General features: G+C 43.7%; 1 protein-coding gene and 1 pseudogene across 1 annotated transcript in view; both read right to left on the reverse strand.

The window, feature by feature from the left end:
* The window catches only part of LOC137631068 (ADAM 17-like protease), a 299,072-nt gene that overhangs the window by 24,021 nt on the left and 260,737 nt on the right, over positions 1-14,314 (reverse strand). Inside the window, exons 10-11 of the mRNA XM_068362674.1 lie at positions 10,959-11,400; positions 10,581-10,696 (exon numbers count right to left, since the gene is read on the reverse strand). Coding sequence (XP_068218775.1) covers positions 10,581-10,696; positions 10,959-11,400 — 558 coding nt within the window. The remainder of the gene's footprint in view (positions 1-10,580; positions 10,697-10,958; positions 11,401-14,314) is intronic.
* Positions 8,095-8,213, reverse strand: LOC137631504 (5S ribosomal RNA; annotated as a pseudogene).

Consider the following 14,314-nt stretch of genomic DNA (forward strand, 5'->3'; position numbering starts at 1 on the left):
TCTAGGCCCAGGACAACGGCGGATCTGCTCCATAGCACACAACCACAAGGCACAGGAACAAAGGGAATCAAAGGGATACACTTGGGAAGCACAAGGAAGGGTAGTGAACACGCAAGAACACAAGGGATAAGCACAAAGATACCACGCGGGACACACGAGGCGGACACAAAGGGTCGAGAGAGACGAGAGCGACGTGAGAGTATGGTATCACGTCGCGACCAGAGAACTTACTGACTAACGGGACCCAAGCGGACCTCGACCTAGCTCAAGGCTACCCTCGGGGCACGTTCTCTCACTCCCGGGTTAGCCCTCCATAGAAAACGGGTGTAGGGTATACTACACAAAACTCTGGTCGGTAGAGAGGAGATTACAGGTAACTCCTAAGAAAGTAGTTCGAGGTAAGTATTTGTGTTGGAACAAATCCTAAATTACATTAATCACACAACACCTCTCGGTATACATCTACAAGAAGCCTTCGAAGGTTTGGATAACATTCTGCATGAAGCCACTTTGGGGTGACTAATTTTACTTGAAGATCCTTAGATATCCTGACTTTGCTCAAGATTCGCCATATGAGGTTGAATGGGGAAAAGGCGTTAGTGTCTAGCCTTTCCCAAGAATGTTGGACTGCATCTTCAATCACTGCTGATGGGTCTGGAACTAGTGAGCAGTTCACTTCCAGGTTGTAGTTTAGGTGAGAGGCAAACATATCGAAGTTTCCTCTTTACAAGAGGATTCAAAGACCTATCTGAGCCTGCTATCTTGCCTAGTTAACTTAAATTGTCTTCTATCACATTGCATTTCCCCAGAATGAAACAAACTGAAAGCTATACTACATTAACAAATGCCACCGATGCATCTTGACAGCCAGTTGGCAAAGAATCCAGGACACCAAACTTCACTGTCTGTTGACGACGCAAGTCACTACGGTCGTATTGTCACTCATCAACACTGCCGAGCGACACTGAAGGGTGTCCGTGAAGTTAAACAATGCTCAATACTCTAGGTAATTGATGTGAAACGACATGTTCTCCATTAACTAAAGCTCGGAGACGTTAAGTCTCTCAGGTGTGGTCCTCACCCTTGTCAGGACATGTCTTAAAACAGGAGAAATCCTGGAGGAGAGACCTACAGTGGGGATATATTCAATAGGTTCTCTTTCTGAATCCAGCTGTAATGATCCTTCCTGACTTCCTCATGAACTCTGACCAGATTGGAGGAGTCTGTCTTCTGAAACCATTGAAATTTCAGGGACCACTGGATGAATCAAAGGTGCATCAAACCAAACGGAACTGACTTCTCTAGCGGGGAGAGATGACCTAGATGCCTCATCCACTGTTGTGCTGGTAGAAATTTGTAGGAGAAATATTTCTGCGACTTAAGCATCGCAAAGCCGGTCTTCTGATGGAAATACTTGCACTTGGACCATATCTATGTCCATGCCTAAATACTGTATATGATGTTAGGGTTTAAGGATTGACTTCTCGAGATTGATCCTGATTCCAAGATTGTGACAGAATTCAAGCAGCAGGTCTCTGATGCCCATGGCATGCTCCCAGGAAGACACCAGAGTAAAACGACGAGTGAAGGCTTGCTGTACTGTAGACAGGCAGAAGCAAAGGACTCAAAACTAAAATATCTTCTCTCATAATACAAACCGCAGAAACTTTCTGGACTTCGTATGCATGGAGATACTTTCTTGACTTTGGATGCATGGGTCTATGGACAGCAGAAAGTAATTTCTTTCTATTGCCTGGAGGACTGAGCTGGGCGACTCCATCTTGAACTGTCTGGAAGATGAAAAAGTTTGTTAAGAAAGTTTGGACTGGTCTTCAACCTCCCGTCAACTTTCCCACTAGGAACAAGTCATTGTAGAAGTCCGAAGACCCTTCCAGGGCTTCTTCAATAGCCTTTTTTCCCCAGCATCAACTGAACCTCAGTCTCCTAGAAAAAGCTATTTTGGAAATCGCTTCGAATACAATGACAGGATCATTGGAGTCTGAGTCAGAGGAGGACAGCATGTCATTTACGGGATGTGATACCTGGAGCAAAAGACCTCTATAGCCCAGGGTTCTGCCACTGACATGCCAAGCATCCCCCCTCCACACACATGGCAAAATGAGGTGATAGCCTTCCCTAATGTGAGCCTCTCATTCCTCAACCTCATCGGCTGAGATGCTCCCAATGCCGAAAGGAATGCATCGAGTCCTGTCTCCGGTAGTGAGGATGATCCAGTTCTGGAAGCATTCGCTGCTGAGGAGGCTGGTGTTTTGAAGAGAAAGCTCTTGGTTTTGCAGGTGGCTGTTGAGACTGCTTGGAAAAGTCTGCTCTCTTAAAGAAGATAGCCTGGCTTGTTCTCTTACTTCTTGACAACTACTGCAACCTTTGTAGGCAAGAACAAGGTTGGACATTACTGTATGTCATTGGGGCTCATTGCAATGCCAAGAGTTTCTGGAAGTCATCTGGCGCATATATTTATTGACAACTTATGTGGTCTGACAGGCATTGGAGTTCTTGTTTCAATCAATGTGCTTTTCTCTGTGACAATTGCATCTCTTCTCTTAAGAATGCAGTTGCCACAGAGAAAAGCACATTGATGAAACAAGAACTCCAATGCCTTTAACCCTGACCACATAAGTTCTTTGTACAGTACTGTTTTCAGACTTCGGGTCCGAAATATTCTCTGACACTGCGACTTAAGAGATGGCGCCCGACTAGTGATCCAGCCAAAAGCATGCTTGCAAGACTGCCTTAGAGACTATTTCAGCTGCATAGCCAATTTTTCACTCAAGACCCCAGGGGTCAAGAATGCAACATGAAGATCTATAGGTAAAGGATTGGGATATGCTCCTTCAGACACATAAAACCTTCTCTGCTCATAGAGTACGGGCAAAATGAGTTGCGATGACCTTGACGCCTTAGGGAGTCCTTTGGAGCCGAAACCTCCTGCTCGATCTTCCGGATAGTATCTTCTGCCTGACTGGACTGGGCAATTCAAACCTCAGTCTCGAACCGTTAGGTTGTGGAAAGAATCCGTCAATAGAAGTATTCCTCCCAATGTACGGTGTTGGGGGGTTTATCAAATTCATCTAACCTCCTGATAACTCCAAGGACTTGCAGAAAGGACGGCTCCTCACCCAGTTCTGCCGACTGATAGTTTTTGCACCGTTTTGGAATGTCTTTCCGTTGTCTCCCCATGTCTGGTGGGAGAACGGGAGGAAAGGATCAGTGACAAAATCTGACCATGAAGAGACAACTCCGCAAGAGAGGAAGGGTCAGGGTAATGGTTAGAAGACAGAAGTGGAGGCATAACATCCTCCTCTTCTAAAGAAGGGTCAGGATCAATTGGGACCAGATGGTAGTCCTTCCCTGAAAAAGCTCATTCTTGGAAGCAGTTGTAACATACACCTGACAACACTGAAATTACCAAACAGTTCTTCTTCGCTCAAGGAATTAACTACTGCAATGTAATTTTTCAGTGGCTGCTTTCCTCTTGGTAGGGGTGGGGGAGACACTTTGGCTATGGTAAGCAGCTCTTCTAGGAGGACACTCCAAAATCAAACCATTGTTCTCTAGTCTTGTGCAGTGCCATGGCCTCTGTGCCGTGGTCTTCAACTGTCTTGGGGTGGGGTTCTCTTGCTTGAGGGTGTGCTCGGGCACACTATTCTATCTTATTTCTCTTCCTTTTGTTTTTTGAAGTTTTAATAGTTTATATAAGAAAGATTTATTTGAATGATTTTTCTGTTCTTATTTTAATTGTTTATTGCTTCTATTGTAGTTTTTTATATCATTATTTCCTTTCTTCACTGGGCTATTTTCCCTGTTGAAGCTCTTGGGCTTATAGCATCTTTCTTTTCTAACTAGGGTTGTAGCTTAGCAAGTAGTAGTAAAAATAATAATAATAATAATAATAATAACAGTGAGTTCTTGATACTGCACACACTCTCTCTTTCACGTGTACGTATGAGGACAGAGATCGGTTGCAGTATATACGTACAAGATTCCTATTTATGGGTCTTCCTAACTTCTGTGGTGATCTTTTTTACTTGTTCTCCTATACATAGCAGTGTCAGAAAAATCTAATGTAGACAAGGCAGAGGAAAAGAAGGAATTTGAAGTCTACCTTCTACTAAGTTGTGCAAGCCAATGGCAACACTTTCAATGGGGAAAAGGCCAAAGGATGGGACTCTGCAATGAAGCAGAGAAAATACTACCAGCTCTTATGCCCTCAGGCATCCCAGGAGGATTGGAAAGACACTGCAGGGCAGAAGTGTAGCACTCTTACCTTTACACACTTGGCGGCAGCAAAACCTCCTTCCACCAATAAAGCACTAGCAATATCCAAGGAATGCCAATTTCCTTAGGTTCTCATTATCCTTGTTGTTATAAGGCCACACTTGTGAGGGAATTACAGTAAACAGTCATGCTGCACAACAGGATGATGTGGATAATGGCAATAGGTTTGCATAGAAACCTGTCACATTTACAGTTACAGTACTTGTATCTGGACAACTACTGCATATCCTTGTTTTCTACCTTTAATCTATTCGTTGAATATGAGTGTCTGCACACTTATCCCTTTCTTCTAAAAAAAAAAAAATATTAAAATAGTTGCAACTAAAAAGGCAGCAAGAGTACATATGTACTGCTTGCAGCCAAAATCAAAAGTGAGTGCAGAGTCGATTATCAAGTGGGCGGGCTCATCCTTCACCAGCCCGTAACTACTACTACTACCATGTTAAAAGTTTAACAGCCCTTCTGAAATCCTGAACCTATTAAAGGATGATAGTTTCAATTCATATAGGAACAATTTAAAAGAGTTGAAGACTTGATTTTGATGTTTAACTCGTGCATAGAGTCTGTTAGGCAAGTGTGTAAAACTTGTGATTTACCCCATCAAGGTATGAGGTTACCTAAACCCCTTTTAACACAAGCCAGCCCTATCTCATCCAGCACTATCATGATGAGATGCCAGCAAAGCCAATATTCATATTGGTAATGAAACATACACACACACCACGGTATACAACTTTGAAAGGTAGGTATAGGGTTCCATACTAAACTTAGGAAAAAAACCATAGAAAATCTGATGGTGTACACCAACCCAGCAACAGTATAACTATATTGTTTGACCAAGTGCAAGGAAGGAGCATTTGCTGAAGCTATGATATCCTTAAATGCTTGAGCTCTAAAGACACTTTTGTAGAAAGACATAAGGTAGATACAAGATGTAAAGGAAACGATGACCCTGAGTGTGGGATGATAAATTGAAGTGGTACTGCTGAAACCCCTTCTTCCAAATCTACCGTAACACTAGGGTGGTTAGTAATAGTCAATGAGTTGGCTTTCAAGTTGCCATATACTACATGGACTCGTAAAAATCTCGGCACCTTGAACTAAATGCTTTAAAAAAATTTTAACAAATACATAAAAAAATCTATGAATCATGATCCTAAGAAGTATCACCTGGTATTGCCTTACACTAACTTATTTTGCCAAACAGGCAGGTATCAAAATGTATAAGGCTTGGAATTGTAACAGTTAAATGGTCCTGATAAAGGCTTCTCTTCTTTTTAAAGAAATGAACAGGTGCCTGATGCTATGAGTACTAAAAGAAAAATTAAGTTATTTTTTGTGATACTAAACAAGCTCATAAGAATATGCATAGAAGGGAAACCTATTCACAAAATATGCAGATGTTATCATTGTCCACATGGTGAAAAAAGGACAACTGGCACTAAAGAGGACATTTCATTTCCAAGCGGCATCATTTTAAAGTCACAAACTGATAATGGTAAAAGACTGAAAGCTTTGTTTAGGCACACTACAGACAATCTGAACCATATTTTAATTTATTTAAAAATTTATGAGTCGATACTCATAAACTTGTTCTCTGGAAGAAAATTGTAAATATGACAAATTCGAAGATAATTTGTATTTTTCCTAACCATACAAACCTTAGCTATTTACATTGGGTTTACCTTTTAGCGCAGCTGAAATGGCGAGCCATTAGAATTTAACGAGGGTGTATTACCCCCGCGCTAGTTAGCGGGGGGGGTAGGGGAGTGGTAGCTAGCTACCCCTCCCCCCCCCCTCACACACTGGTGAAGCTCACTTTCACTTAGAGGTAGGACTTGTCTTGGGGGACAGGGCTGGCGGGCAAATATGTGTAAATAGCTAAGGTTTGTATGGTTAGGAAAAATACAAATTATCTTCGAATTTGTCATTTGTTCCGTAACCGAAATACAAACCACGCTATTTACATTGGGTGACTTACCCCTTAAGGTAGGGTGGAAAGTCCCCAGCCATACTGGCTTTGGCTTTACCCGGGGACTCAGAATCCGAGTGAGTCGCACTCGAGAAAAGGAGTCCCTGCACCTCACAAGTTCCTTGCTCCGCAAGGAACCATGTGGCCTACATAAGCTTGTGTGTGAAGGAAGAAGTGTAACCCGTCCTAGGCAGTTGACCTGGAGTTCCAGAAGGAACTCTGGGTTAGGACGTTCCCAATACCACCTCGTCAGGGTATGGGGGACGCGACAGTATTGACTCAATACTCGGAACACAAGGAATCATGGTTTACCTGCAGAGGTTTGAGGTCAGCTATGCAGGGACCAGGATGCTGCTTCCCAGTAGAGGGGATGATGAAGAAAGAAGTAAGGGCCAGACATACTTCTTTCGTTCATGCAGACTAAAACCTGATAACAATGCCCTCAACCTTCTGCTACCTGTCCAAAAAGGAGCCTGAGGTTAGACCAGCTGTTGTGTGGCCACCACAGAGCGATAGAAACGTATCGATACTCCTGTGGGTCACGCCCTGCAGGAAGCGGGCTGCGAAGGTCATTGGACGCTTCCAGACTCCAGCTTGTAGCACCTGCGTCACAGAGTAGTATTACTCGAAGGCGAGGGACGTTGCGATGTATCCGACATCGTGCTGTAGGGCGACGTGACGGGGGAGGGTCTGGATTCAGGTCGAGATGAATGTCCTTGAGTCCGAGCTGAAGAGGTATACTGGCGACTCTCCCCCGTGTCCTTCTTGTGCTCCCAAACCGGCTGCAACTGAGGACAAACTGCAGCTGTTCCCAAAGCTAACCTCTCGATTCCTTTACTGGCAAGAAGGAGAAGGTTTTGGGACATCAGATACAGAATGGTGACTCGAAATCTTGAAGGAATTGGACCGAAGGGCCGGGACCCCAAGATTCTGAGTCTAGCCAACAACTCAGGAGCGAACCTGAATGTTGCCTTCCCCTATTCCTTAGAAAAGGCGGAGTCGTACGAGACCAAGAAGATTGCTTACACACTGGCCGCGGCCAGAGTGAGCAGGAGACCTAAGACGGGGGAAGAACAGCGGAAGCTTGAGGTTCCAAGCTGTCGCGATCAGGTCCCCCAGACCAGGACTTGCTGGATACTCAAGGCCAATGACCCCCATGTACACTCTCTCTACAAGGATCTGCTCGGATAGTCGGAGAGAAAATTCCTCTGCCTGGAATGAGAGAGCCGATGGCGGTATTGAGAGTATCTCAAATCATCTCGGTATCTCTACTGCAAGATGCGAAGGTGTGAAAATGCGTCCCTTGCTGGTTAGAACACATCAGTACCATGAAGTCGTAGAGCACGGAGCGACTCGGCAGGAGCTGTAGGATCTGTAGAGGGGCAAGACTATGGCCCCTAAGCCTGCCTGAATGATGGAGAGGTATCCTTCAGGTCCTGACCATAGGCCTGGACCGGAACATGCCCCCCCCCCCCCCCTTTTCTTTGACGAGTCCGAGAACAGCATAAAAAATGTGGGGAAAGGACGAGAATATCCACTCCCATCAAGAGGTTCCATAGGACAACACCCATTGCAGGTCTAAACGTTCCGCTGGTCCCATGGGGCCAGAAAGTCCGGTTAATCGTTGCTTTGAAACCACCGGAACTTGGACCGCCCCACATGGAACTTATCCTGAGGCGACCGTTCGGAACTATAGACGGGTCAATGAGGAAAAGAGAACTAGGAAACATTCCAAGGTAGGGCTGAAAGCTCTGCTTGACTGAGAACAGGTACTGCGACTCTCCTCAGCCTTGCCACAGTCAACTGAAGGGAAGGCTCGGAGGAGGTGGCAACAGAATCTGGCGTCCCCAGGTGGTCACCCATCCAAGTACCGACCAGAACCGACGTTGCTTAACCTCGCTGGACGGACGAGAAGCGGGGTTTCCAACGTGGTAAGGCCGTTGACTCAATATCATGGCTAGATACTCCAGATGTTGAGGCAGAAGAAGAGAAGGCTCCTAGCAAAAGACCATGAACCCCCACTCATGGTAAGCATCCGGAAGCTTGTCCCGGCGCTGAAGAAGGTCGAACCCGACCTACCGGAGTTGACCAGACCTCCAAAAGGCGAAGGAGGCAGAAGCCTGCACCTGAGCGGCCATGAAGAAAGCAGAGAGAGTTCTCTGGGGAAAAAAACCTGCGATGCCACGGCGGGATCGCCACACTGCATCTTAAGCAGGAATACCTGCAGTCTAGGCTCAATTCCACGAGCTTCCTGGAAGATGGATGGAATGGAAACTGAAAATACCCGTCCTTCCCATCCAGGGCCTAAGGAGTCCTGTCGCCTCGTTACCAGTCTGATCGATTCTGCTGTTCCACGCTGGACGAAGTTTGTTCGACAAACTTGATCAGGGCTGAGAGGTCGACTACGGAACTCCCGTCTCAGATACTTTCTTACAAGAAAGGATCGACTGAAGAAGCCGGGGGTGAAGCCGTCGATGAGCAGGAGAGCGCCTGTGCGCTAACACTGAGCAGGAGCAGGAGAGCAGAAGGGTGCGCAGGGGAACCCTGACACGCAAGGGAAGAACCCCCGTGGGAGGCAACCCTTTGCCCCGAAGGGATCGTTGTCCGTCGGAAGACCGTTGTCTGTCCGCCGGGAGACTGCTGTCCGTCGGAAGACCGTTGTCCGTCGGGAAGACCGTTGTCCGTCGGGAAGACCGTTGCCTGTCGGAAGACGAGGTCAGACTGCTGTCCATCTGCACCAGGGGCGGAAGATCAAGAAGATGGAGTTGTAGGTTGCATACGGAGATTCAAAAAGGCGCCTCTTAGCACCCTTATAGGGAGATGAGAGGCCCTTACGACGAGGCGGACGGTGAGCCTTACGGCGAAGGAGGCCAATAGCAACAGCAGCAGAAGAATCTTCCGAAGAGGAGTCTCTATGAGTGTACTCTCTCGCGAACGAAAGAGAAACACTTCGTAGAAGAGACTGGTCAGCCAGTGACCTAAAAGGAGCAATCCTCCGAAGAGGGGCTCCTGCAGTTGCCCAGCCCCTTGAGCAAAACTGCAGGTGCGACCGCTCAGCACCAAGAGCATAGTCGCACGAAAAAAAGGCAAGAGAAGAACCCCCCCAAAGGGAGAAAAACTCAAGCCTGGACAGGAAAAACTTCCCTCGGAAGGAAAGTTACCCACCCAAGGAGGCAAGCCTCCTGAGAGTTCTAAAATGAACTGGAGAGCTGTCAATCGTCACGGGAGTACTTCCAGTAGAAGGAGACACGCCCCTGACGAAAATCCAAACGGGAGGCAGCAACAGCCGAATCCCCAGGCCTCAACAAAACAGCTCACACCGTTGCCATATTACAGAAACAAACTAGATCGGTAACTGTAAAAAAATAAAATAAAAATCATTAGTACACATTCATTCCCCCGGGAAGGCTCCGAAGAGGAATCCCGAGGGAAAGGAAACAAGAATTACACAACAGGCACGTGCCCTCACAACCACTTACACTCACGGAAGGAGAGCTGTCACCAAAACAGAATTATAACAATTATAATTATGAAACTATGTAATTATGTAATTTAAAAATGAATGAACACTAAAGAAAGAACGAAAACCCCAAAAGGAATCGTTCTACAAAGCTGAAAAATTAACAAATACAATTAGATTCATAAACTAATTGAGACAAAACGTACGGCGTAGCAACCCCCCCCCCCACACACGGGAAGGAAGCTACAAGGGGCGTAGTAAACGTAGTAAAAGGGTGAACGACCTCAAGAGAGAGAGAGAGAAAGACCGAAGTCAAACTCGACCGCAACCCATAAAATTACACCGTGGTGGCCTAAACTGCCAAGGGCTCCACGGAGATATCGTACACTACACACACAACTCTGAAAAGGAAACTTACTAATTTCTATACTCAAATATATATACAAACATGAAAAACCGTTTACATATATATTGAGTAAAAGAAAAGTAAGTGATTAAGTAAAGACAAAACAAACAATGGCTGCCAAGCGAGGACAAAGACAGAGACGTCTGTCCCAGTCCGAGCAAAAAGTGAAAGTGAGCCTCACCGGTGTGTGAGGGGGGGAGGGGTAGCTAGCTACCACTCCCCTAACCCCCCGCTAACTAGCGCGGGGGTAATACACCCTCGTTAAATTCTAATGGCTCGCCATTTCAGCTGCGCTAAAAGGTAAACCCAATGTAAATAGCGTGGTTTGTATTTCGGTTACGGAACAGATAATAGGCAATGAATAGAACGAATTAATTTCAGACTAAAAGAACAAACCTAACGTTAAAAACTTTGATAACATTGCATAGCTCTACCACGATGCTTACTTTGTTGCAAAACCCATGAATACATGGGGTCCCATCAGGCAGAATGTCTACAGGCATCACAGGAAAACAGGTGTCATTAAGATTTTTGCGACAGCATCTTTTGCATGCATCCTCAACTGAAAAGAGATTGTATTTTAATAAAGGAATATCTACACTAGTTTCAATTTGCACAACTGATATTCTGTATTGTATTTCATGTTTCTATTGATAAATTTTTTTTCTTAGATTGCCAAATTTAACTGTTCCTTAAAGGTAATTTCACATGATCTCTAAAGTTGATTAAAATATATTCTTAATAAAATTGACAAAGGGTAAGCATTCTGAAAATTATATCATGATTTATGCTATCTATAGTGAAAAATAAAATAAAAAACATACTTGTATCACACATGCAGCTCTGCATGTTTTGAGTTTCACAATAAGGTCGACAGGTGCCTTGATAACATTGGCCTTTTTCAATGCAAGGAGTACCATCTTCCATGGGCTTAGCTTTGGGACATTCAGCTGAGTTACCTTCACATTTTGATTCATTCTCACAAGTTGCTGGCTGCTGCTCTCTACATCTTACATCTTTCTTCATGAAATTGCAGTTTACGCAACATGGAGCATTGCGGTCACTACAATTGGCTCTGGGTCTAAGTTTGCAGTGTTTATCACAACAAACATCATTATCATCTTGCCCTACAAGACCAGCATCACACTCCTCTTGCCCTTCCACTCTTTGGTTTCCGCAATATGACTCTTCTGGCTCAGTGAAGCATCGAGATGATTTGGCAAGTAAAACTGCACGGATTGCTCTTAGACTGCATGGAGAAAATCTCTAAAAAGATAAAAAGTAAAAATATGCATTAAAATGAAAATCAAGGGGAATAATTACATGATGCTATAATATACAGAATATCTAGGAATTTAGTGCTGATAAGTAGAATCTGACCTTAGTCCAACAATTCCAAAATAACAAAGTAACAACCAACTTTCAGAACATCTTAACTCTTTTACTACATCACTTAATGATTTCTGAGGAACCAATGATCATTGAGTAATATTGTAAATGATCTTGGACACATCACACATTGGTCAAATCTTTGTTTTTCTTCCCGAGTATCAATTATTGTTGCAAGCAGTGAAAAGTTTCTACAAAAGTAGTAAAGCATGTGTTAGGATAGTAAATGAAGTGAGTGGGGCTGAGACAGGGATGTGTGATGTCGCCGTAGTTGTTTAACTTGTATGTTGATGGAGTGGTGAGAGAGGTGAATGCTCGAGTGCTTGGACGAGGATTAAAAGTGGTAAACGAGAATGACCATGAATGGGAGGTAAATCAGTTGTTGTTTGCGGATGATACTGTACTGGTTGCAGACACAGAAGAGAAGCTTGGCCGATTAGTGACAGAATTTGGAAAGGTGTGTGAGAGAAGGAAGTTGAGAGTTAATGTGGGTAAGAGTAAGGTTATGAGATGTACGAGAAGGGAAGGTGGTGCAAGGTTGAATGTCATGTTGAATGGAGAGTTACTTGGGGAGGTTGATCAGTTTAAGTACTTGGGGTCTGTTGTTGCAGCAAATGGTGGAGTGGAAGCAGATGTACGTCAGAGAGTGAATGAAGGTTGCAAAGTGTTGGGGGCAGTTAAGGGAGTAGTAAAAAATAGAGAGTTGGGCATGAATGTAAAGAGAGTTCTATATGAGAAAGTGATTGTACCAACTGTGATGTATGGATCTGAGTTGTGGGGAATGAAAGTGATGGAGAGACAGAAATTGAATGTGTTTGAGATGAAGTGTCTAAGGAGTATGGCTGGTGTATCTCAAGTAGATAGGGTTAGGAACCAAGTGTTGAGGGTGAGAACGGGTGTAAGAAATGAGTTAGCAGCTAGAGTGGATATGAATGTGTTGAGGTGGTTTGGCCATGTTGAGAGAATGGAAAATGGCTATCTGCTAAAGAAGGTGATGAATGCAAGAGTTGATGGGAGAAGTACAAGAGGAAGGCCAAGGTTTGGGTGGATGGATGGAGTGAAGAAAGCTCTGGGTGATAGGAGGATAGATGTGAGAGGCAAGAGAGCGTGCTAGAAATAGGAATGAATGGCGAGCGATTGTGACGCAGTTCTGGTAGGCCCTGCTGCTTTCTCCGGTGCCTTAGATGACCGTGGAGGTAGCAGTAGTAGGGGATTCAGCATTATGAAGCTTCATCTGTGGTGGATAACGGGGGAGGGTGGGCTGTGGCACCCTAGCAGTACCAGCTGAACTCAGTTGAGTCCCTTGCCAGGCTGGGAAGAACGTAGAGTAGAGGTCCCCTTTTTGTTTTGTTTCATTTGTTGATGTTGGCTACCCCCCAAAATTGGGGGAAGTGCCTTGGTATATGTATGATGTACAGTGAACCCTCGCTACTTCGCGGTTCGACCATCGCGGATTCACCACTTCGCGGATTTTTTCCATAACCCATATATATACAGTAATATATATATATATGTATGCATGTATTTATGTATATATGTAGGTATGTATATGTGTATACATATAAATATATATATATATATACACACACACACACACATATATATATATATATATATATATATATATATATATATATATATATATATATAAATATATATATATATATATATATATATATATATATATATATATATATATATATATATATATATACTGTATATCTAAAGTAGGAAGATGTGATGTAGTTCTAAGGGAAAAGTATGGGAAATATGTCTGGGTAATAAGCAAAGCTCTACCTCCAGTTTGTTTCTTCATTATGATCAGAGATAAATGTAAACAAAACATTGGTTGCCATTTTTTATCGTGCTTTTTAGCGTGTTTAGGAAATGCATGATATAAAATCACCTTTAATATTTATGCCTGTTTTAGTTTAGGGTACTGTAGTACATGCATTAAGTGTTCTGTACATTAAAGGGTAGTTTGTTAACAGTACTACTTACAAGGGAAGGTTTTAAAAGTCTGAATATACATGTTGAATAAATAGGTAAATAGGGTGTCACTACTTCGCGGATTTTCACCTATCGCGGCCGCGACTGGAACCTATCTACCGCGATAAACGAGGGTTCACTGTATGTACAAATATACATTTACTCACACGGAAGTTACCCATTAAACTTTTGATTCTTACAGTCAGCCCTTGCTCTTTGCGGGGTTTAGGTAACAGAGACAGGCAGAAGAACGAGAATCCGCGAGTACTTGCTGTCCTAGGGTGGGATAACTTCTAACCCAGCTAATTCGCTGTCCATTGCTTATGCGCAGTAGATTAATACACTAAGCACTGCCTTATATTGTTTTTAATTGGTTTCTATCACAGTATAAGTATTTTGTAATTGAATGAAGAAATTTCAGTAAGTGTACAATACATGAGCACGAGTACACTAGTACTGGACACGATAAGGCTACAGTACAGTATAGTTGTTCCTATCTAATATAACACTCGCTGACTCTGTAGTGTACATTACTGTAATATATGTACAGTAACATCACTACAGTAGAGCTTGAGTGTACTGTAACTGTTTTCGTTCAAAGGACTCGCACTGTTTAATAACTCACCACACACGTAGCCTACATTTACATTTTCTCCTTTCCTCTCTGGGCTATTTTCCCTGTTGGAGCCCCTGGCCTTATAGCATCCTGCTTTTCCAACTAGGGTTATAGCTTAGCACGTAATAATAATAATAATACAGTACACACAGTATTCTACGTACAATACGTAAAATATGTAGTAGG

Source organism: Palaemon carinicauda, chromosome 39 (genome assembly GCF_036898095.1).
Source record: "Palaemon carinicauda isolate YSFRI2023 chromosome 39, ASM3689809v2, whole genome shotgun sequence".
Classification (NCBI taxonomy): Eukaryota; Metazoa; Arthropoda; class Malacostraca; order Decapoda; family Palaemonidae; genus Palaemon; species Palaemon carinicauda.